The sequence below is a fragment of the Sminthopsis crassicaudata genome, chromosome 1, assembly GCF_048593235.1.
Source record: "Sminthopsis crassicaudata isolate SCR6 chromosome 1, ASM4859323v1, whole genome shotgun sequence".
Lineage (NCBI taxonomy): Eukaryota > Metazoa > Chordata > Mammalia > Dasyuromorphia > Dasyuridae > Sminthopsis > Sminthopsis crassicaudata.
This window is the reverse complement of record NC_133617.1, coordinates 53,361,429-53,386,935: the sequence shown is the minus strand read 5'-3', so window position 1 is coordinate 53,386,935 and position 25,507 is coordinate 53,361,429. Positions and strand designations below refer to the sequence as shown.

General features: G+C 39.4%; 1 protein-coding gene across 2 annotated transcripts in view; it reads left to right on the top strand.

Annotated features, from left to right (window-relative positions):
- Positions 1-6,931: 6,931 nt before the first annotated feature.
- REXO1 (RNA exonuclease 1 homolog) overlaps positions 6,932-25,507 on the top strand; it is a 100,100-nt gene continuing 81,524 nt past the window's right edge. The window contains exon 1 of one of the 2 annotated variants that reach the window (XM_074303596.1): positions 6,932-7,334. In XM_074303596.1, coding sequence (XP_074159697.1) covers positions 7,133-7,334 — 202 coding nt within the window. In that variant the 5' untranslated portion in view covers positions 6,932-7,132. Of the gene's footprint in view, positions 7,335-21,981; positions 22,109-25,507 lie in introns of those variants that run through there. The other variant, XM_074303606.1, reaches the window with a different exon arrangement.

Below are 25,507 nucleotides of genomic sequence, written 5' to 3'. Positions count from 1 at the left end.
AAGGAAAAAAAAAGGAAGGAAGGAAGAAACACATTTGTTAAGGATATATGTGCTAGACAAGTGCGAAGCACACCAATACAAGTAAAAAATAGTTCTTTCCCTCAGAAGCTTACACACAGTGAGGGAAGACAATATAAGAGAGCTGAAAACAGGGAGAGATGGGCAAGTGGAAAAGCCTAAAGTGTCAGGTAGAGAGCTGGGAGATAAGTGAGAATAATGGGTCTGTGAAGTGCCTTACATGGTGGTTTTGGGGAGGAACTCAGCAATCTAAGGAAAAGGCCACATGGGTCTCTCTAGGATGAGAAAATTGGTGGGGCATAGGTAGAAAAGATTTAGAAGTGAAAGAAACCTTTGAAGTTATTATTTAATGTTTACTTGCCATGGGTAGGGATGGAAGAGAGGGAGGGAAGAAGAAAATTTTGGAGCACAAGGTTTTGCAAGGTGAATGTTGAAAACTATCTTTGGGGGTAGCTAGGTGGCACAGTGGATAGAGTACCAGCTGTGAAGTCAAGAGGACCTGAGTTCAAATCTGGTCTCAGACACATAACATTTCCTAGCTGTGTGACCCTGGGCAAGTCACTTAACCCCAATTGCCTCAGGAAAAAAAATAAATAAAAGAATCATTGGAATACCATGCCAAAAAAAGAAAAAAAGAAAACTATCCTTGTATGTATTTGGAAAAATAAAATACTATTAAAATTATTACATTTATTAAAATAAATTATTGACAAAAAAAAGAAGTTATTATGTCAGGGCAGCTAGATGGTGCCATAGTGCACAGAATACTGATCCTGCAGTCAGGAGAATCTGAGTTCAAATTCAACTTCAGAGGCCTTCTAGCTTACTAGCTGACTCTGAGCAAATCATTTAACCCCTACTGCCTCAAAAAAAAAAAAGTCATTTTGTTCATTTGCAGATGAAAAAACTGAAGCTCAGAGATTAAATAACTTATTTATGGTCACATAGCTAGTAGGATTTCTTGATTTATAACTTGATTTCTCATTTTACAAGGTCAATGCTGAAAAGGAAGGTCCCATACATACCAACATATCATAGCAACATTTTCTGTGGTAGCAAAAAGCTAGAGACAAATAGGAGCATTGTTTTTTCTGTCCTTATGTTTCCAGTGCTTAATTCAATACCTGGCACATAGTAGTCATTTAATAAATAAATGTTAGTTGAATCAAATTGAATGTATGAATCTACATGGGGACAACTGAATGAACTGTCTCTAGAGGTAATGAAATATTACTGCATTATAAGGAAGCATGAAGGAAGAATTCAAAGATGCCTGGGAAGCCTTGAAGCTGAAGTGATCCTCAGCAGGCTATTGTAATAATGTTTGATGATGAGGGTCTTCAGAGAATCCAAAAAGGTGAAATTGACAGGACTTGGAAACAGCTGGAATATGGTGGATGACAGGCAGTGAGGAGTCCCACAACTCCTAGTTTGGGAAACTAAGGGATTGGGAGGTTGGTATTGCCCTCAACAGTTAGGCAAGTTAGGAAGAGGAGAGGGGTTAGTGGAAAAAGATAACAAGTTTAATTTTTTTTAATGGTTTTTGTTGTTTTTGTGAGACAAGTGGGGTTAATGACTTGCCCAGGGTCACACAGCTAGTAAGTGTTAATTAAGTATCTGAGGCCAAATTTGAACTCAGGTCCTCCTGACTTCAGAGCTGTTACTCTATCCACTTTGACATCTAGCTGCCCTATTTTTTAAAAATAGTATCTTATTTTTTCAAAATACATGCAAAGATCGTTTTCAACATCTTTGGAAAGAAGGGCACCCACATGTGCAAGAATGTTTGTGGCAGCCCTTTTTGTAGTGGCAAGAAACTGGAAACTGATGGATGCCCATCAATTGGAGAAGGGATGAATAAGTTATGGTATATCAATATTATGGAATATTATTATTCTATAAGAAATGATCAGGATGGTTAGAGCACTAGCCCTGAAGTCAGGAGGACCTGAGTTCAAATCTGACCTCAGATGCTCAACACTTCTTGGCTGTGTGACCCTGGGCAAGTTACTTAACCCCAATTGCCTCAGCAAAAAAAAAAAGAAAAAAAGAAAAAAGAAATGATAAGGAGGATGATTTCAGAGAGCCCTGGAGAGACTTATATGAAGTAATGCTAAGTGAAGTGAACAGAACTAGGAGATCATTGCACATGGCAACAACAAGATTATACAATGATCAATTCTGATGGACATAGCTCTCTTCAAGAGCAAGATGATTCAAGCCAGTTCCAATGATCTTGTGATGAAGAGAGCCATCTACACCCAGAGAGAGACTGTGGGAACTGAGTGTGAATCACAACATAACATTCTTACTCTTTTTGTTGTTGTTTGTTTGCATTATGTTTTCTTACTCATTTACTTCCCTATTTGATCTGATTTTTCTTGTGCAGCAAGAGAATTGTATCAATATATCTACACATGCTGGATTTAACATATATTTAAACATGGATTGCTTGTCATCTAGGGAAGGGTGAGAGAAAGAAGGGGAAGATCTGAAATGCAAGGCTATGCAAGGATCAATGTTGCCAAATTATCCGTGCATTTACCTTTGCAAAAATTTGTGTTGCAAAAATTTTCCCCTCTCCCCCATCTCAACCCAAGACAGAAAGCAATTCAATGTAGGTTATACACATATAATTCTTCTAAACATATATCCATATTCATCATGCTGCACAAGAAAATTCAGATCAAAAGTGAAAAAAAAAGAAACAACAACAAAAGATGAAAAAACTATGCTTTGATCCACATTCAATCCCCATAGTTCTCTCTCTGGTGGTAGATGGCACTTTTCATTACAAGTCTATTGCAATTGTACAAGTTCAATTTCAAAAAACATTGAGTTTAAGATGTCTGCCAAAATCTAGTTCATTTGGATTTAGATTTGGCTTGGAGGCAAGCAAAGCAAAGAACAGAAGAGATGATCTACCTGAGAGAATCAATTTAAATCCCAGAACTAGAGAAATCAGAAGTTCAAGAACAGGTTTAGTGGGAGAGAGAAGAGAGAAAACAGATGATAATACTTGACTTAGCCATTTAGCTTGGCTAAGATTTGTAAGTGGATTTACCTAATTAACTCATTGAATCTTTACAACAAGCCCCTGGATATAGGCACTATAGGTATGGTTATTCCCATTTAACAGACAAAAAAACTAAGGCACAGAGAGATTCACTTACTTAACAGTCGTCAAACAACCAGTTGATGTCAGAGGTCTCTTTATTCTTCTCCAAGAAGAGAGAACTTTCTTTGATCATCCATAGTATTTGCTTTTCCTTACACAAAATATCCCATTTCTAATTTCTAGGCCTTTGCACTGGTTGTTCCTTATGCCTGCAAGATTCTTCCTTCTTATTGCCTACTCTTCTTATCCTGGGTTTCCTTCAAAATTCACTTTCTGTGTGGTCCCTCACTAAGATTTTCTCTTAATTATTGCATCTAAATTCTATGTAAATATATATCCATGCATACATGATCTGCAATCATTTAATTGTTATATATAAATTCTATATAAACATATCTATATCTATCTATCTATCTATCTATCTATCTATCTATCTATCTATCTATCTTTCTTGCATTTACCTATTTATTTATAGGCTTTCTTTACCCCTTTTCCCCAATGTAAGGTCCTTATGGACAGTCAAAGTCACTTCTTTCTTTGTATCCTTGGCGGCACCAACTAGTTGCTTAATAAATGTTTGTTGATTTAAAGTTGTGGGCAGAGAACAGACTTTCAAGATTAGAGATTTTAAATGTGGGGCAATCCTCAGAGAGGGTGAGGTCTAAATGATGGACTAGAGGCAGCTCCAAGAGGACTATTACATTTTTAGGATGAGTGTTTACACTTCAGAAAACAGGACAGACTCTACAAACTAGGGCTAGATTTATCCTTCTATTGATTGTCTAGACTTCAGAAAGTGATCTAAAAAAATGTTAATAATAGAGATTAAATGTTTTTGCCATAGAACTGGTTCTTAAACACTAGCACATCTCTGTAAGATACTGGTGGATAGCTGAAGTAGACTGGAGAAGAATGTTGGAGTTGGAGAGTTTGCTGAAGTGAGAAGTTAGGTTATTTGGGAGAGTATTACCAGCAATTTTGAAGTACCAGAGAGCAAGATAAGGAACTAAAATCACTGAGAAATCTGAAAGAATGACCTGGAGGTTAGGGAATGGCAGTTAATCAATGAGCATTTATTAAGTGCTTACTCTATCAGGAAGTGAGAGAACCAAGGAAAAGAAAAATGATCCCTGCCCTTAAGGAACTTCCATTCTAGTGGGGGAGACAACATATAGAAATCATAACATGTAAGAATAATATAGAGTAGATAGAAGATAGCCTTAGAAAGGATGGGGTCAGCAACTGGGAATACCAAGGGAAGACTTCTTAAGGGAGATATCATTGAGTCCTAAAGGGAGCCTGAGGTTAGGAGGTAGAATGTTTTAGGCTTGGGGAACAGTCAATTCAAAGGCATGGAGGCTGGAGATGGAATATCATTGAGGAAGAATAGCAAAATTGTGGATTGTTAATTAAATTAATTATATAAATAATATAAAAATAAAATAATTTAATAATTTAATTAAAAAGGCAGGAAAGAGAGAGCTTGTGAAGAGCTTTAAAAACCAAAGAGACTACTTTAATAGTTGGTCTTGGAAATTCTAGAGTATCTTGAGTGTAGTGGGGTGACATGGTCACTTTGGCAGGTGGAAGATGGATTGAATGGGGTGAGGCTTCAGGCTGGGTGACCTATGAAGAAGCCATTGGAATAATCCAGGTGAAAAGGATGAGGGCCTGGCTAGGGCAATTGTCCAGGGTATGAAGAGAAGGGGTTCGTGGGAGAGGTACTATGGAGAAAAGGGCAAAACCAAAGTTTTGAACTAGGGTGACGGTGATGTGACAATAATGGGGAGAGAATTGTATTGCATGAACCTTGAAAGAGATAAGGGATTGTGATGGGGAGAGATCTGGAAGGGAAGAAAGCAGGACTTTACCATGGAAGGAAGCAGGGCACCATGATATAAATGAAAAGGTTATTGAAGCTGGTCAGAGGGCTGGGGAGGATAAGTCCAATGGGGCTGGGGATGGATGAATGTAGAAACATTTATTGAGGGTCAAACTTAGACTCAAAACTTGCCTAAAATACTAATTATGCAAGTTAGTCACCTAATGGCTCTGTACTGTCCCTCAGGTCAATAAGTGACATCATGGATAGAGCACCAGGTCTAGAATCTAGATCTGAATTCAAATCCAGCTTGAGATATTTCCTGAATAAAGTCATTGATCTTCTTTGCCTCACTTTTCTCCTATGTAAAATGAGCTAGAGAAGGAAATGGCAAATTACTCCAGCATCTTTGCCATGAAAACCTCCTTTGGTATCATCCAGTCAGACATGTCTGAATAGCAGCAACGCTGCCACCTTAATTTATCATCTGTAAAATGTTAGACTCAATGGCCTTTAAGGGCCCTTCTAGCTCTAACATATACTTCTGTGAAATAGGAGGCCAGTTTGTATTGTCACCAATCAACTGAGCTGAGTCCTGAGGTAGGAGCCTAACAAATATTTAGTGAATAGAACTGAGCGGGGCTGGGATCTCCAGCACCGAGCAAGGTGAAAGAATTCTTTTGAGCCAATCACTAGTCTAGGTATCACAAGACCTGGGCTGTCTTACAGGCTTTGCAAGGGGGTTGCTGGCTGATCTTGGACAAATGCCTTTATCTCTCTGGATCTTAGCTTCCTCATTTGTTAAAATAAGGTACTGGATGCAGCCAAGATTAGGAGGAAGTAGAAAGCTGGGAGATAATTTTTACAGCCAGTGTTTCTGATGAAGTTCTCATTTCTAAAATATGTAGAAAATGGAATCAAATTTATAAGATGATAAACAGTCAAAAGATATGAATAGGCATTAAAGAAATTAAAACCATTTATAGTCATAAAATGTTCTAAACCATTATTGATTAGGAAATGCAAATTAAAACAATTCTGAGTCACTACCTCACATTTGTCAGTTGGCTAACATGGCAGAAAAGAAAATTTATAAATGTTGAAGAGGATATGGAAAAATTGGAATACTAATGCATTGTTGGTGGAGTTGTGAACTGATCCAACCACTCAGGACAGCATTTTTTTTTTTTTTTTTTTTTACATTTCTGGTTATTTAATTTTTTCCCAATAGTATTTCATTTTTCACAATACTTATAAAAATAGTTTTCAGCACTCAAGCTTTTTTCCTCCCTCTCTTCCCTCCCTCCTTCCCAAGACAGCAAGCAATCTTATAGAGGTTAAATATGTGCAGGTGGAGGGCATTTGGAACTATGCAAACCCTTTGATGCAGTGTACCTCTACGTGGGTCCGCATCCCAAAGAGATCACAAAGCAGGGAAAAGGACCCACGTTTACAAAAATGTTTACAGCTCGCCTCCAAGGTTCCTTCTAGTTCTGAGGTTTTCATGGGAGTGGGGGTGGGGGTGGGGGGGAAAGGCGGATTGTAATGTCCCCATTTTATAGGGACGGCTACTGAGGTTTCTGGCTCCCAGCCCAGAGATTTTTCCTTGGATTCTCCAGGTCTCCAAGTTCGCAACCTTTTTTGGGCCCTTCTTCTATCCCGAAACAATGTTTCCTAAAACCGCCCCCTGGGGGTCTGGCGGCCTTAAACTTGAGGACTGCCATTGCTGCCCAGCCCCCGAACTCTGAATTTCTCGGGTTCCATTACCACCGTTTGCCAGAGGGGGGCGCCCCGGGAAGATATTCAAATAAATGACAATTAACGCAAATTGCGAAGCGGGATCCTGGGAAGAGGGCGCGGCGTGCTTAGTGGAAGAAACCCAGCCCCGCTCTTAGGAGCGGGGGGGTGCCTTACTTTTTGCTCAGGCGCGCCTCAGGGCAGCCCCGCCGCTTCCTGCGTCCTCTGGGGGCCCTTCGTAGAGGGCGGGGCCGGGGGGGGCGGGCCTCGCGCGGCAAGATGGCAGCCGCGGCTGAAGAGGCTGAGGCGGCAACGCGGCCTGCGGGGCCCCGGAGCCCCCAGAGGGACCTGTGAAAGGGGCCGGCGGCTCCGGAAGCTCCGGGCCCCGGCCCGGGCTGTGAGGACGGCGGTGGCGGTTGCGGCGGGGCCTCGGGACGATGCTGCGCTCCACCGGCTTTTTCCGGGCCATCGACTGTCCCTACTGGGCCGGGGCCGGCGCGGGGGCGTCCTGCTGTCGGAGGCCCTACTGCCACTTCCGGCACCGCGGCTCCGAGCGCGGCCCGGCTCGGAGCGAGGCGTCCGCTGCAGCCGCTAACGGCCCCGGCCCTGGCGGCGGGGGCGCGGCCCGGAGTGCGGGAGGTAAGACTCCGCCCTGGCCCGGGTCCGACCTCGGGTCCGATCCCCTCCTCCTCCTCCTCCTCATCTGTGTCAAAGAGCCCTTTCCTTTCCCTGGTCTCGATGCCTTGTCTCCCTTCCACCTCCGTGCCTGGTTCCCCCTCCCCCACCTCTGTGACAGTTCTCACCTCCTTTTATGCCTTTCCTGTATCAGGTCTTCTCCCTCAATCATTGACAGCCCCCGCCCCATCCTTGTGACAGCGCCCCTGTATCGGATTGCCTCCTTGGGACAGCCCCCCATCTCTGAATGGGGTCTCCTCCGTGTGTGTCGGGTCCCCTCCATGTGACAGCCCCCCATCTCTGTATGGCCTTCCTCCGTGTACCAGCCCTCCATCTCTGTACGGGGTCTCCATGTGACAGCCCCCTCCATCCCTTTGTCAGGCCCCTCCCCTTCTTCCCTCTTCCATAATCCCTATTTCAGGCCGCCCCATCAGCATAACAGATTTTTCCTGTTAGCGCTTTCTCTCTTCCCCATCCTTCTGCACTTTCTCCTCTGCTGCTCTGTAGTCAAGTCTTTTTCTTCAACACCCTATGCCTTTAGTGTATTTACTGACCATTATTTATTGTTGTACTCAACTCAGGGCTGGGGGTGTGTGGGGCTTAGGAAAAAGGAGCCACATGGCCTTTTTATTGGGGAAATTTATAGTTTATAGTCTAAAGAAAGACATTTTAATTAATTCACTTTATTGTGACTTTATTGTGTTCCACTGGAGAGACTGCAGAGTGCAGTGACCTTAAGAAATTCATAGGAATTTCTTTAGGAAGTTAAAGGAAGTTTCACAGGCTGGAGAGTTCCTAGAGGAACTAGGCCTTCGGGTGGATTAGGAAGGGCTAAGGAGATTGGAGGATTTGGGAAGTTTTGTTGAGGGAGGTAAGGGAGGACTTTCCAGAATGGAACAGAAAATGAACAAAGTCCCAGATATGGTGAGATCACAAAATCATAGATTCAGAGCCAAGAGGGATCTAAGAAATTACTTATACCAAAGAATATATTTATAGGTGGAAAAACTGAAGCTTGGAGAGGTTAAATAACTCAAGGTCACATAGCTAAGTAAATAACACAGGTAAGATTTAGCATGCCTTCCATTGTATCACAAGGGACAAATACTTCTTTTAAGGGACTGTTTGATCATCTCATGAGTGAAAAGTTCATCCTGCATCCATTCCTCGGTAACAGCTGCATCTGGTCACTCTAGGCCCTCATTTACAGGAGCCCAGGTCCAGCTGTTTTACCTTTGCAGATTTTAGCCTCTTATTTATCTTTTCCTCTTTATCAGTTCTCACATCTACAGAAACTGATCTGTATTGAAAAGCACATTCAGTTTTTCCCTTTCCTGTCCATCACACCTTTCTATGACAGTGAGATTGCTCTTACTACTTTGGTACCAATTCCATCTCTTTTAATTCTTGGTTTTACCCCTTAGCAGACAAAGGACTGCCTTTCTTTGTTTCTAGTCCTTCAAGGGAATGAGTTGTTACCTCGACACCAGAGGGCTCTCTATCCTGTGTGAGGCAAGGCCAGTTACTCCCCTCCATTCATCCCTATCCTTGTCAGTCTGTTTTCTCATGCTTCTGGCAGTAAATAGTTTCCATTGATGATTGACTTTTTTTTTTTTTTTTTTACACAGTAGCTTTGGAATGAATTGGAGATGGAAATGGAAAATGATCCCTCTTTTATTAATTCTGTAACTTGTATAGTGGCAGTTAAGAACCAATTCATTGACTTAAGTCTATTTTGGGAAATATGGGGTCTTAAACAGAGGGAGAATAGGATTTACTCTTTTTAGCTCCAAAGGGCAGAACCAGGAGCAATGGATAGAATTTAATAGGGAGGCAGATTTCAGCTTAGCGTAAGGAAACACAATAATTAGAGTCTTTTAGCAGTGAAATGGGTCACCAAGGGTAGAAAATTTTCTCCTTCCTGCAGGTCTCTGACCTGAAGCTGAGTGATCACTTATTAAGGATTATGTAGAAAGGATTCATATTTTAGGAAGATATTGAACTAGATACTCTCAGGTCCCTTTCTGTGCTACAAATAAATCCTAGAAGCATGTAATTTTTAAACTATGCAGAAACTATTGATAGAGAATGCTTGTTTAGGTGCCATTGTATGATTTGCCAAATGAACGTTTAACTCTGACATGTGGTCAGTTAGTCTTGTTGTTGACAAAGATAACAAAATATTAGAGCAACTAGAAATAAGTTTTTTTGTACCATTGAGGACAATTCAATACCAGTCATTTAGGTGGTAACAGTCTGAGAAATGGATTTTAATCCTTCATTTAATAATGGCAGTGTCAGGATGTTTGTTGAAAGTGATATTCCTGTGTTTTTTTTTGCATCTTTTTTTCCCCTAGGTGCAGGCCATTTCACAGATAGGAGAAAACATGCTGTTTGATTAAAAAGACCATGGGCTTAGTAGCTTGATTAGTAACTTCAGGAATTAAGTGTGAAGGAATTTCAGGATTTAAGTGTGAAGATTTGGTATGTATATTTAAAGGTTTGGCCATGTATATGCAACTAAGACTAGCACTGATTGAGAACAAGTAGTACTTTATTCTTGTTTATTATAGTTATTTGAAAGTTTCTCTACTATAGGCCTCAGGCTGTGGACATGATTGATCCTGGTTTCTGAAAGACTTTGCCAATAGAGCACAGCTTCCAGAAGCTTTTTTTAAAAAACCAAGCTGGAAGCTTAGAATATGGCCCAGTAATAGATGATGTGTCTGTTGCCTATGTGTGGAGAAGCTCATCACTGGAAAAGCTCTGACACCATGGAGGGGAGGAGAATTCATGGTGGACCAGGTACCTTTGATAGACTTTGCCATAGGCCTAGGATGATTGCCTTTCAGCTCTGAGGAGTGATGTATGACATACCCAATGCTGTAAAAATTCACATACTTCCCTCACCATAGTCCTGTGAAGGAGGGACTACAAATAAGGTTCTCCTTCTTTTGTAGAAGGAAAATGAGAATTTACTCGGTAAATTGACCTGTTCAGGATCACACATCAAATAAGTGTTCAAATATTGGCAATAACTACCTAGTAAGAGTCTAGGGGCACGGGCACTAAGTATATGAGGTCTGTGACAAAATCTGATAGGAGATGTGGGTGAATTAATCAGCAAGCATTTATTAAGAGTTCTAGGCACTGTTCTTGGCTTTGGGATTACTAAGACAAATGTCAAGCAGCCTCTGCTCTTGAGGAACATGTGATCTAGCCACAGGATACACATATAGTTATAAATATGTATATATATATGTGTGTGTGTGTGTGTGTGTGTGTGTGTGTGTGTGTGTATATGTTATAAAATCTATGTAAGGTAATTTTTTGGGTAGAATCAGGAGAGATTTCATGTAAAAAGATGGTACTTGAGTGGACTAAACCTTGAAAGAAGCTAGGGAAAGAGTACCTTCCAAACCAGAGGAGCAGCCTGGTTAAAGGCATAGAGACAGAAGGCTGTGTGTGAAGACAAATAGTAAGGCGGCCAGTTAAGCTGGTCCTGGGTGTGTAAAGGGGATTAATTTAGAATGCTGCTTGTAAAAGTAGCCTGGGGCTGGGAAGGGTTTTAAGCACCCAATGGAACAGTTTCTTTTTGATTACTGAATTGATCGGGAGCCCTTGGAGTTAGAATGACCCGATGATATCTGAACTTCAGGAAAATTATGTTGGGAGTTGTGTATAGGGGCAGCTTGGGCAGGGAATCTCACTAGAGGCCTAGGAGTGTGGGGGCTGGGGGAAGGAGGCCTCATTAGGGGGTCTTGGCTCAGGTGAGCAAGGGAGAAAGTTAGAGGTCCCTCAATGTTGGGCATGTGGCTCACAACCAAGGGGTGCCTCACTGGGTCCCGGAGACTAGAGGATGTGTGGGTTCAGTTATGAGCACATTCATCCATAAGGGAAAAAAACCTTGACATCCGAGAGGCTGGGCTTGGATTTGATTTTTCTTCTACTGCCTCAGACAGTTCACTTAACTTGTCAGACCTCAGTTTCCTTCTCTCCAAATGACCTTTAGGATTCCTTCTAGCTCTAAATTATAACCATGCTACTTCTCTAGGCCTCCATTTCCCTCTTTTTAAAATGACACTATTGAACAACAGGATTTTGAAGGTCCAGCCCTTGGACTTCTTTAAATAGCTTTTGAGGATCTGAAAGTAGTACTGCTACTTTTAGTATTTTTACATTTTACCCTTTATTGTTCTGTAGCTTGAGACAGCTTAGTATTATAAAGTCTGAGGCTGCATGTTCATGATGTCTGATTTCAAAGCAGAAGTTCTATGACATTTAGTCTGAATTTGAAATTATAAATCCTGAAAAATACATATGTACATGTATGTGGGCAGGCTGTTTGTTTATAGATAAGCCACTTTTGTTGTAGATTAGAAGGATCTTGGAAGACAGATGTTTTTATATAAATTTAAAATTGAGCCTATGAAGTAGGGAATGGATGTCTTAGTCACAACTATAAATATTTATGTGCTTCATGCAAGTGAAGTACTTTAATCAGTGCTGTGGGGGATCTGAACCTTACCTTTTAGTTGGAGAGACATCAGAGAAGATTTCAGTTTAACAAAAGGAAGAATTTAACTGTTAGTACTGTGCAAGAGTGGAATGAGATGTCTCCTTACAGCTAGATATGTTCAAGATGAGGCTTTGTAACTAATTGAGGGCTGATTGTTGAGGGCCAGGCTTTAAGGAAGGATTTGGCTAGACTTCTTTCTGGTTCTATTTTTAAAAATGGGGATTGGATTAGATGATTTTTATGGTCTAGATCAAGTATTCTATAGAATTCATTGTCTTGTTTTTGACATTCCTTCTGTTCAGGAAAATAAAGGAGGGTAAGTATACAACTGGTAGAAAATAACTTTTTTCTATTAAAAGACTTTTCTCAACTGCTTTGAGACTGGGGGCAGGGTATGGAAAATAGAGCCTCCATGGTACTACGTGTAGCAGAAGAGGGCTAGCTGACCATTAGTGATGTAAATAGTTTAAGAACACATTGTTTTACTGAATTTGTGGCATATAATTATAAGGTTTTCACTGAGGATGGTATGATTTCTTCTCAAAATTATAGTTTCTTTGGAGACCAATACAAACTTGATTTCCTGAAATTTAATACTTTCTAATCGAAGATAAATTGTGAGTCTTCTCAAAGTGAATAAACTAGTTATCAGTAAAGAGTAAAAAACAAAGCCCAAAGGAAACATGCTAGAAAGACTAAAACTTGGGACATTTGAGGATTTTTAGAAATGGGTCACTAATTATACTTGGAGTAATAGTTTAAGTTGGGAATTTTTTATCTGAATCCTGGTACTACCTGTATTACATTTTCTCTCTTTCCTAGTGTGCTGGGATGGGGGGGGGAGGGTGGAGTCCTAGAAGTCAGGAAGAGCTAAGAGGTCTGTCTGGGACCAAATTGTGGTGGCTTTTAGTAGCAAGAAGTGATTGAGGGGATTCTCTAGGGAAAAAAAAGGAGCCTTTACCATAGCTTATAAACATACTTCCCCCAACTCTGCATAGCTAAGTTAATCCTTTGTAGAAACTGACATATTATTTGTCCTTCTCTAGCACATGCAGGATGCCCTTGGCTGCTTCAACCATGCCATTCGGAAAGGCTTGGGAATTCTTACACTGAAGATCAGTAAAATAAAAAAAAATCAATTTCACATGTAATGCTGCTGAGAGATGACCTTCAGGTGAACGGTTCTTCACTCTCTGATGTGTCTTCTGGTCACCACAGAGTTGTTTGCTAATAGGAGTTGAAATTCTCAAGAGCTGAATCTCTAAGAGGTCCTGACTCTGCATCAGTATGTACAACCATCATTCACCTTACAACTCACAGAAACAATATCTTATTCAATTTCATTGTTACACATTTTGATTTTACTTTCTGGAAAGTAAAAAGTCTGGAAATACATTTATTTCAGTTGATTTGCTATTAAAATGTCCTTCAAGAAAAGGCAGAGAATACTGGACTAGAAATCAGGAAACCTAGCTTCTAGTCCTGGCTTTGCCATTTAATAGCTGTATGTCAGGGGACAGTAGCTTTTCCTACTCTGGGCTTTAGTTCTCTCTCTGTCAAATGGAAAGGGGAAGATGGACTAGATTATCTTCTAAGACACATTCCAGCTCTAATGTTCTATGGTTTTAGATTGTCTTGGATGATTTTGGTTTAGGACATTAAGGAGATAAGAAGCTGGACTTAAGATATTTAAAAATAATGAGTTCTTAAAAAACATTTAATTTGAAGTCAGATGCTCTGCATTTGAATCACAGTTTTATACAGGCTATCCATATAATGTAGAGGAAGTTATTTCTCTTTAGGCTTCAATTTCCTCATCTCTAAAATGAGGGGTTTGGACTGCATGAATTCTAAGATTCTTTCTAGATATGATGCTATAACTATAGACACATTCTAATCCAATCATTACTCAGAATATGAATCATTTCTACAAAGCTTTCCTGACAAGGGGCTGTTAAGCTTCTGTGCCAACACCTCTCAACCCACTCCACTGTTAGACAGCTCTGAGGTTTAGACAGTTTCTAAACTGAACTGAAATCTGGCTTCTTATAATTGCCCCCAATGGTTTTAGTTGTTTCCTCTGGAGCCAGACAAAGGAAAAGTACATTTAATTTCTTTTCCATGTGATAGATTGTGCTTTAGATTTTTACATAGACTCTGACAATCACATTCTCATTAGCTCTTCTAATAGAAATCGCATATATCTTACAGTGCTTCACATATTTCAAAAATGCTTTTCTACGCATTGAATTATTTGAAAATTACTAAGTACTTCTAAAAACTGCTGGATTAGTATATATTTCAGTAAACTTTTGCTGAACAATACCTATTGTTCTAGGGAAGACCCTAACCTATAGGATGCTAGAGCTGGAAGGAACCTTAGAATTTAATCACCTCATTTTTTGGAAAACTAGTAGTCAGTAAAAAGAATGATCTTCTTCCAGGTCATGTGATGACTAGTGGCTGACCAGCACTGCCGAGGCCTCCAGATTCCCAGCTTCCTTGGCCTCTTTTTATTTCACTGCCTCCTGATGTTATTCTAGGGAGAAGTGATTGGGTAGTGGAGCCATTGTTTTATCTATTTACGCTTATTCCCGACAAGTGACATTTTACTTGGCTTATCAGTATTGAACTTAAAAACTATTTCCTTAAGAAGCCTAATTTGCTTAGTTCCAAGTACTTTCTTTGCGTAAGTATTTCCTCTTTCCATAGATAGAAAGCTTTTAGAATCATAGACTCACAGAGCTGGAGGGTCCTTAGAAGTCATCTAGTACAACCTCTTGCCTGATGGATGAATCCCTTCTACAGCATCTCTGCTCTGCTTATGGTCATCCAGTTTCTGCTTGAACACCTCCACCAGTGAGAGGCTTTTGTTACAGCACCCATCACACAATGTTAAGTAATAAAAATAAAAATATTTCGATCTTGGCTTCTGGGCTTTTTTTTAGGGGAGTGGGGAAGCATTAACAAACCAGAACTTTGCATCTAAATGTGTTGCTGCCCGTTCTTTTAAAACTATTGGCTGGCTAAGTTTAAGAAAGAACCACTTAAGGTCCTAGAGAGGGGGTAAAAAGGGACTGCCAAAGTTGGCTGCATAAAGATCTGGCCTTGAGCTTGAGTATCCTAGGCAAGTGCTTCCCTTCTCTAAGCCTCTGTGTCTTCTGTATAGATGGGAATAACTCAGATGACTGTGTGGTGCATTGAAAACTTGAATCAGGAGAGAGCTAGGTTGGAATCTTGTACTGATTTGATACATGGCCCTGAATAAGCCATTCACCTGACCTTTCTGAGCCTCAGTTCTTTCATCTGTAAAATAGGGTTACTGATGGCAGTGAGAAGTAGCTGAATTGAAGGGTTGTGGGGAACTGCTCCTCTTAGTAATTTTTAAGTGTGAAGTCATAACCATGTAAACATTGGTCACTAGAGACATCACATAGGATCCTTATTGCATACTCAATTTTAAGTGGAAAATTGAAAAGGAAAATAAATTTTTACAATGCTTCATAATTTTTAAAGCCTTTTTTTACCTAAGATGATTGGATCATATGATTTACAACTGAAAAAGAGCTAAAACATTTCTAATCCAGCTCCCTGATTTTATACAGGAGTAACTTCTGGCTTAAAGTCTTTTTGCACACCCCCCCCCCCCAATGTAGTCACATGGCTAATAAGAGGTGGAGCAAGCCAAATCTCATGTTCTTTTTGCTTTCCTATGGTGCCTCACGAATTCTCATTTGAGGCTCCTAATACCTCTGAAAGGGTCAGCTCAAGACTCCTAATGATTATAGCTAGCATTTATGTAGTGCTTTAGGTTTACAAAGTGTTTAGGATCTCATTTGCTCCTCAAAACAGCCTTGTGAAGTAGGTGCTATTATTAGCCCCATTTTATAGTTGAAACTGAGGCAGAAAAAAAGTTGTGACTTATGCAAGGTCATAGGTAGAGTGTGAAGCCAGATCTGAACTCCAGGACTAGAGCTCTATCTACTGAACAACCTTAGTTGCCTCTATATTGAAATATCTGGTGTTCTTTGTTGAAAGTAAAACTAAAGTGTTTTTCTCTTCCATCTTTTATCAGAAAAGATAGGAATAGGAGATAAGAATTGGGCAGGTGACTCTAGAAATTGTTTTTTACATTTGAAACTGCAAAGCAAAGTTCCTTTAATCTCCAAACCTTGATTTTTCTTGAACTTTTGAAATCTTTGAATATTTTGAACTTGTGTAGTTGTCTCCCTAGCTAATGTAAACTCTGGGGGTCAGGGGTGGACCCATGCTTGATGTCTCTTTGTGTCTTTCTAAGTAGTCCTAATAGGGTCTTTTACATAGTCGGTATTTAAGTGTAGGTACTTGTCTATAATCTTATCAGACTTTGGCCTATGAAGGCAAAGGCTTGATCTAGATTGTTTTTTCTCCCCCCATTACGGTACTGGTTGATTAGTTAAAATATCCCTGTGAAATTAATAGAGCAGATATGATTATATCCATTTTCTAGATGTAGAAACAGACTCATTGAGGAAATTGAATGACTTAAAGTCACACATTAAGTAGTTGTGATGATGTTAGTAGATCACAGCTTTTGTTACTACGACTTTAGTTGCCTTCTCTCTGAATCATACTTTATAGATGGTATCCTTGACTGGGAATTCTAGCCTTACTAAATCCAATGTGTTTCTAAAAACAGCCTTTCTTGACCTTAATTTCCTCATGTGTAAGATAGGGCTAATAATAACTTTTTCCCTTGTAAAGGATGAAATACTTCAATGGTGGTAATTTTATAAATGGAATACATTATTACTTGGCATTGACCTTGCTCAATAGGATCAGCCATTTAATAGGTACTCAAATTTGTTAAATCAGTAAATTAGTATTTAAAGATGTTGGAGGTTTTTTTTTTTTTTTTTTTTTTTTTTAACTCTCTTGGATGTAATGATATTACCTTTAATTTAAATAAAATTACAGAATATTAGAACTAGAACATTGACTAAGAGGTTCACAAAGGTTATTTGACAGATGAGGTTACTGCCCAGAGAGAAAGAGAGAGAGAGAGAGAGAGGAGGCCCAAAGTAACTTGGCTATTTAATGTTAGATTTAGGATAAAAGTCTTAAGTCTTTTAACTCTCACCATACCAGTTACCCTTATGTAATAACCACACTTCCTATTCCATAGCCAGTTCCTTGTTACTAACAATATGTGTTTGATAATGCCTAAAAACTGGTAAACATTATTATAATACATGTATTTTGTTACATATGACAGATAAAATCCTGAGAATTAACATTAGCCCAGTAACACATTTGAAAATAAGCTTATGGATCCTAAAAACAAGATGCCAGTCTGCTGACTTCCTCTTGCCTTCTTTTGTTTATAAGTGTTTTTATTATTACCAGTGACTAATCTGTGAAGTACTAACATGTGTTTTAGGATATGGATTGTTTTGCTTTGTCACAGAGAGCTGAACTAGCACAGTTGGGTACAAATTATAGGAAACAGATTTTAGCTAATTATAAGAAAAACCTTAACAGTTAGCATCAACAGTGTAATGAGCTATCATTGGAGACCTTTTAAACAGGGGTCAATTGATCATTTCTTGGAAATATTATAGGATGGATTCATGAGTTGGTCAAGATGCCCTCTGAGGTCTCCTTTAGCTCTGACTTTCTTTGCTTTGTACCAAGAAGATAGCAAGCACCTACAAGATTGAGACTGATTTTAATCTTTGCATCACATTATTAACAGTGCCCTTACAGATTAATAATATTTACTGAATGGAATTCATGCTGTGTTTTGAATTAAATGGGCTTTTGTGGGCCTGTCACCCTAACTGCCATTTACGGAAAAATGTGCCCGTTTTTAGACTATTGGACTTACTATTTGGACATAGCCTGTTGCTAAGCTAAGGGACTGCCTGTAACAGTGATAGTTTTGTAGCGATGGGATATTTCCCCTGGTAGCCAAAGTCTGGAATTAGTGTATTTTCTGAAAAACTTGGGAAGCAAAGCAGCTCATTTATCTTTAAGATTTTAATCTTCGTTTTTCTTTTGAGCCAGTTAGTCCAGGTATAAGTACTGTTTGGCACTAATATGACCAGATGCTCAAGATTGAGAAAGGGAAAAGTTTATTTTTTTGTTTATAATCCTAGAGTGTGGACTAGAAGGGGCCTTAGTGATCATCTAGTCTACTTTTACAATCAATGCAACTGAGTCCCATAGTGGGTACGTGATCTCTTCCAAAGGAGCTTCCATTGTGCTGGGGAATGTGTAGTATGTACACGTTGGGAAATGAAAGGAGGTCAAGAATACACCTGAAGGATCACAAAGGAACCACTTGAGCATTCAAATACTGGCAAGGGGAAATTCAGGGTCAAGGAGTAAATTGAGATATGAGGGAATGGTCACACAAAGGCAAACCCAGGTCTCCTGAATTCCTTGACTTCTTTACATTGTGCTGAGTTAGAGCAGTATGAAGTACTTGCATAAAATACCATGACATTTGCTCAGGTGATTTCTGACTTCTTTTCTATGAAATTTTTATTCTGTCACAGTACAACAACAAATTAGCCAATAACTAACTGGTTTTGATATCTCTTAACAATAATGAAATGAGCTCTGGGCTTGAAGAAAGGAGACCTGGTTTTTAATTTTGGATTTGCCATTTTCTAGTGGCCATGGGCAAATCAGTTTGCTTCTCTTAGCTGGAATGTATACATTTGTAAACTAGGTAATTGTGAGGAAAGCATTTTGTAAACCTTAAAACACTGTAGACATAAATGTGTTATTATTTGGAGGTGATTTAGTGATTTAGCAAAACCTTAGTAGTAATCTACCACTGTTGGCCTGACATTAAGGTCTTAAGTTCTAAAATTTCATTGAGCATTTGTGAAAGTGTCAATTATAGACAACCATGTGGAAATACAGTTAATCCTAGATTCCTGTGACTACTGGCTGCTTCTAGTTAAAATAAATTAAGCACCTACTATGCTTAAGGCACTGAGGATAATTACAAATAAAACAATTATTGTTCTCAATGGTACAAATTAATATTATAGAGTATGTTAATATTGACAGTGTTTTATATATATTATCTGACTTGCTTAGTCATAAAGCTATTAAGTGTTGGAGGCAGGATTTGACCCTAGGTCTTCTAAACTGTAAGTCTAGCATTATCTCCACTGTGCCCCATAATCTCTCCCAAAGGAGCTTCCATTGTGCTGGGGAATGTGTAGCGTGTACACGTTGGGAAATGAAAGGAGGTCAGGAACACACCTGAAGGATCATAAAGGAACCATTTGAGCATTCAAATATTGGCAAGGAGAAATTCAAGGGCAAGAAGTAAATTGAGACAGGAGGGAATGACTTGTGTGCATGCGAAGAGGTGAGCAATGTGCAGAGAATGGCTAGCAAATAGTCTGAATTGGTAGAATAGTAAAGCAATATGAAATAAAGCTGGAAAAATAGTTTTGAGTCAAATTGGGAGAATTTTAGATTTCAAACTGAGGATTTTGCATTTTTCCATATAAGTGATGGGAACCATTGCAAAGAAATGACATATATAGTCAGAACTGTACATTACAAATATTATTTTCAGTATTGTGAAAATTAGCCTCGAGGGGGAATAAAATAGAATAAGCCAGAAATCTAATGCATTAGTGTAGATGAAAGCCTAAAGTAATAATTGCAAACAGAGAGGAAGAGACTGATTTGAAAGATGAGGATGAATCTATAGGATTCTATAGAATATATAGGAATCTATATATTCATTGGTAGGATTTGGGGGAGGAGGGAAGACCCAAAAGCACTATGCTTTTGGATCTGGGAGACTGGGAATGTGTTGGCAACCTGAACAGAAACAGAGAGAAGGGCAGATTTAAGCAAATCATGATTTCTATTTGGGAATGTTGAGTTCAAAGTTATGGGACATAGTTATTGTCCAGTAGGCAGTTGGATTTGTGGTGCTGGGATTCAGAAGAGAATTGGGATGGATATATATTTTGGGGAATCATCTGCTTAGAGGTGATAATTTAACAACAAAAAAGCTGTAGGAATTGATTAAAATATGCTGATTGAATCTACTACAAATGGATTTGTTATCCATTCTCATTTGGGCCTTTCCTGGGCAAAACAATCCTTTTACAGATCCTTAATTGAATCACTCACTCTCTATAGTGGCTTTTCCAAGTCTTTTTTTTTTTAATGCTCAGACTTTGAATGGTTCCCTCTCTTCCTTTTCAGTTGAGAGTCTTGACTCATATTTTACTGAAGAAAATTTAGGCTATTCATTGGGAGCTCCCATTTTTCCATATCTCTTTTCACATCACTTGGCTCTGTACCTCCTTTATCCTTGTCTCACATGAAGTGCCCTTTCTCTTTGCCATTCACAAAAGATCCCATTCCATTCCTATTTCCCCCCTTTGTTCTTTTGTCCCCTCATCCCACTAATCTTCAATCTTCTTATGTCTAGTGGTTGCTTACCTGCTACCTATAGATATGTCCATGGCTCGTACAGTCCTCAAGAAATCCTCACTTGATCCAGCCATCCCCATTAGCTATCTTCCCATATCTTTTCTCCCTTTGATTAAGTTTAGGGTATAATCCTCTCTTATTCTCTTACTGTCAAACTGTTGAGGGCGGTAGCCCCTTGATATTCTTTGTTTGATCTCCAACTGCATTTGGGACTTGGACCTTTGATACAAGATCTGGTCAAACTAGTTTGGGCTATCTGAGATGGCCAGGGTTTTACAGCCCCCATTCTAATCTCAAATAGACCAAATGGCATTAGGAAATTCCTTTTTGGGAAGAGACTTCTGTCTGTCCCCAAAAGATAACAAGAGAGTCCTTATCTTATTTACATCACTGCATAAAAGAGAGAACTCAAAAATCTTCTCTTTGCAAAAATGGGCCTTGCCCACCGGCTCTCTGGTGTTTCCATTCTAATCAATAAAGACTATGTTTCCATACAGCATTAAGTAGCAAATTCCTTTGCTGCCCAACCCGCCATTGGTTACTTTGGGGAAAGAAGGAGAGAGAAAAGGAACTGACCCATCTCTCTTTAGACCACAATTTACTTCTCATCATTTACTCCTCATCAAAACTTTGAGCAGTCTGTCTTTTGACCTCATCATTCCACTAAAACTGTCTCTCCAAAGTTACCAATGATCTCTTAATTGTCAGTTCTGATGGCCATTTCTCAACCCTCCTCCTCCTCCTACAGCAGTCTGTGGCCTTTGATGTTGTTGCTCACCCTCTTCTTCATACTCTCTTCCCTTAAGTTTTCAGAGCCCTGCTCTTCCCTGCTTCTCCCAGTCTGATCATTGTTCATTTTAGGGATTTCAGGTTTACTAAGTGCTTTCTGTTCATTATCTTTAATCTTCACAATCCAAAACCTGGATTGGTTCTTTACTTGGTTACTGACTGAAAGATCTTGGACAGGTCATTTATTTTCTTAGATCATATTTTTAAAATGAGAGAATTAGACTAGGGCAATAATCCTATAATATCCTTCTAGAACTCTCCTTCCATCCTTGTTTTTACATGTAAAGAAACAGACCCAGAAAGGGAAGTGACTTGTCAGAGCTGCCATTAAACCTTGCTGCATATCCAAGGTCCTCTGGCTCCCAGAACAGCGTGCTTTTCCCCCCCCCCTTCATCCTTGCTGTCCAGAGAATTAGTCCAATTAAACTTGTTTTCCTAAAGTGCTTCTCGAAGAAAATCCCCAGATGAATCTCTTTATACAGTATCTTGTCCTCCCAACTATAGTAACTCAGATCATTAGTAAATCTCTTCAATTTCTAATTTCTAAAAGCTTAAAGCACTTTCCTGGCTCCCTTGTTAAAAGCTCCCCAGTGTGTGTGCCTGAAGGCCACTCCTTTTTAATGGTAACTAAGCCGTAGGCAAAGCATTTCTGTTACTGAAGGGTCTCTTAATTCCGCCGGCCCTCCCTGGAGCCAGCCTACTGGCTGACAGTCCCTCTCTAGGTACTGAATGTGGTGGAGTTAAAGACTGTGGGTGAAGGGGACTGACTCTGTGCCCTCCTCTTCCTTATAATTATCTTAAATGCTCTGGAGCAGCTGAAAGACTATTGGAGACCCAGGTCAGCTGCTTGTGGCAGGGTGTGTATGCAGATGCAAAGTATGGTTCTCAGGGGTGAGAGTGAACTCGAGGTACTAAGCTGGAAGCCTTCCCATGAACAAATACCTTCATCACTTGTTGGCGGAAGAAGTGTCAGGTAATTCTTTAAAGATTCAGGTCCATGTTTTCAAACTGGAAGTCAGCCTCGTGCTCTTGGTAAATGGAGTTTTGTTTTAATATTCTTTGGCTTTATTCTTTGAGATACTTAGTCTCTCCCTCTTCCTCCTCCTTTTCCAGAACCCAGCCCTGGACGCTCTCCTGGTTGTGGGGCTGTTCCTTAGAAGCTTTGAGAGCTGTCAGACTTTGCTAATTACTACCTCCTTCTGTGTCAACTGTGGCTGGGAATTGAGTGGTTTTTTTTTTTTTTTTTGTTTTTTTTTTTTTTTTTTTTTAATGTAGCCATTGTTTGACTAAGCTAAATGAACTTTATTTCCAGCTCCTTAACTTTATTACCTTAGATACATCATAGAATTTTAGAATGGAAGGACCTTAAAGACCACCTATAACAATTCCCTTGTTTTACCTAGAGCTGAAGTGATTTGCCCCAGAGGTAGTTCTGCAGTTTTGGCAGAGCCGGGTCTCCGATCTAAGTCTTCACACGAAATCTCTCCGGAGGCTTCCTTCCTTAGACACACCCCAGTGTATTCTAGACTACACTGACTGAACTTGGCTCTAGGAGATCTAGCTCTGCTGGCTGCAGCTCTTGCTACTTGAGGATGGATAAGTCACTTAACATAGCTTAACTTCATTTTTCTTTTTAAAAACAAGCAGGAGAATTTCTGCGTTTTAAAACATCTAGCCTAAAATATTTTTTGAGTTAGAAAAATACCACGTGAATATTTGCCTTCTCTCTGCAAAAATGTCCAGGATTCTGGGTAATTGAGACAAATTTCTTACATTTTAGACACATTTTCCAATTTCAACAGTTACTGATTGTGATGAGAATGACTCCTAGGTTTAATTAACTCTGTTGAGGTATTTATGTTTCAAAAGAATTACTAAGTACTTTTTGGTACTTTATTTCTGGCTTGAAACTCTTCTATTTGAACTTCACAAGGTTTGCACTTGAATTAATTTTAGTTTTTCGTGTAGTTTTTGAAGCCAACTTAGTTGCAGATAATTTGTCTGACCTTTTATCTGAACTAAGAGTTTGGGATAAAGGATGTGTCTGATGCAAAACTTCATTAAAGAGCATTTTTTTTTTTTTAAATGGGATTGTTCAGGAAAATATTTAATTTCCTTTGGTAACCTTAATTCCAGAGGGCTTTGAAATAATTATATGAGTAGCTATAATAACTCACATTTATATAGGGCTCTTAAAGTTTGCAAAATGCTTTCTTTTAAAAAGAAAGCTCAGTGACTCTTAGAATTTTTCTCTTTCCTTAGGACTCCCCTAACCTTAAAAAGCTCTGGAATTCTCAAAACACAGAACTGAATGACAGTTTCTGTCATTTGTGTGACCAGAAATAGGCGAGTCACATACTACACCTCTTCTTTGGGCCTCATTTCCCCATCTATAAAGAGAAGAGTTGTTGGATGATCTAAGATTTCTCTTTAATTCTGATACTCTCCATGGTCGTCTTTCCCCCCCCCCCCCCCATACAATTTGTTTTGTTTTCAATTCCAGATAAGAAATGATACCCAATATATTTAGTCATACAAAATTTGTTAGCCATTTTTCTGATATTCTGTGACTATTCTTTGAACCAATTTTAAGTTGCTTCCACACTAGACAGGATAATTGGGAGGACCAGACTAAAAGAAAAGTCTTATCCTTTTTTCTACTGTGAGAATTTTAAACTGTGCTTCAGTTCCTTCCTTACTAATGGATGGATATAGCTAGGGCTGGTGGGAGGAGGAGTCTTTGGTTAGGTCCAGCTGAAGAACTGAAACTTTCTTGATATTAAAAGTACTCTGTTTCAGAATGAAATGCACTTTAAGGAAACTTGGAGCTGTGGGCTGAGAGAGATCTAATTAGGCTGTTTTCATTCAGATGTTTTTTCATTATTGGTTGCTAGTTTCTTTTTAAACTAAATCTGTACTCTTGATATCTGGTTTTAAAAACTGGCTTAGGATATACTCATGTTACCAACTATTTTCTAAACATCTGCTGTATTTCTTGAGCAGATTGGCCACTTTTTCTTTCCATCCCCTTTCACTAATTTTTGATTTTTCCTTGTCTAGTGACTGTTTACCTGTTCCTGCAGACATGCCCATATCTTCCCCAGTCCTCAAAAAACCCTCACTCGATCCAGTCATTCCCATTAGCTAACTTCCCATATTTTTCTCCCTTTTTTTTTTTTTTCCCCAGGAGTCTAAATTCATGGAGAATTTGTGCCTCCACTTCCTCTCCTCTTATCCTCTTAATTTTCAGCAGTCTCTCTTCTCTGACCACAGCATTCCACTGAAACTGGTCTCTCACAGATTCTAGTGACCTCATAATTGCCAATTCTGATGGCCCTTTCTTAATCCTCATCCTTCTTGAGCTGTCTCTAGCCTTTGATATTGTTGATCACTCTCTTCTTCTTTCCATTCTCTTGCCTTTAAATATTTATGGCTCTGACCTTCCCCAGTTCTCTTGCCAGTCTGATCATTTCTATATTGGATCTTCCTCCATGCCACAAATCATTATTCATGGATGGACCCACAAGATTCTGCTCTCTTTTCCCTCTATGCTATTTTTCTTAGTGATCTCATCACCTTCTAGGGATTAAATTTTCATTATACTGATAATTCTCAGATTTACTTAACCAGTCCCATCTTTTTCCTGACCTCTAGTCTCTTTATTTCCAACCTGCCTCTTGGAGATCTTGAACTGATTGTCCCCTAGACATCTTCAACCCTTTACTGTCAAAGGTATGACCTTCCTTCTAGTCATTCCATTATCAACCCATGGATCTTGCTTACAAGAACACTTTTCACATACAATCTGTTGCCAAGTCTTGTAGTTCTCATCTTAAAATCTCTGATATATACTCTCTCTTCTCTCCTCTGACACTGTCACCACTCTGCCTCAGCCCCTTATTGCTTCTTACCTGGACTATTGCATTAGGCTCCTGGATGGTCGTCTTGCCACAAGTGTCTCAATGTTTCAGTCCATTTTTCGTTCAGCTGTCAGATCTTTCCAAAGTATGTCTGACCACTTTACTTTTTCCTTCTACCCTTCATTTAGGAAATTCCAGTGGTGCTCCCTATTAACTTCATGACCAAATATTAAATCATAATGTCACCCTTCTTACCCTTATTCTCTTATTCAGCCCTCTTACTCCTTATTCCCTCTCCTTGTACTTTGCTGTCCAGTGACACTGCCCTCCTTGCTGTTCCTTAAATCAGATATTCTCATCTCCTAACTCTGGACATATTCTCTGGTTGCCCTCCATGCAGGACTCTCTCCTTCCCATTTCTTTCTCCTGCTGGCTATTCTGGCTTCCTTCAAATCTCAGCTAAAGTCTCATCTTTGGCAAGAAGCCCTTCTATTTGATGTTCCTTAATTTTT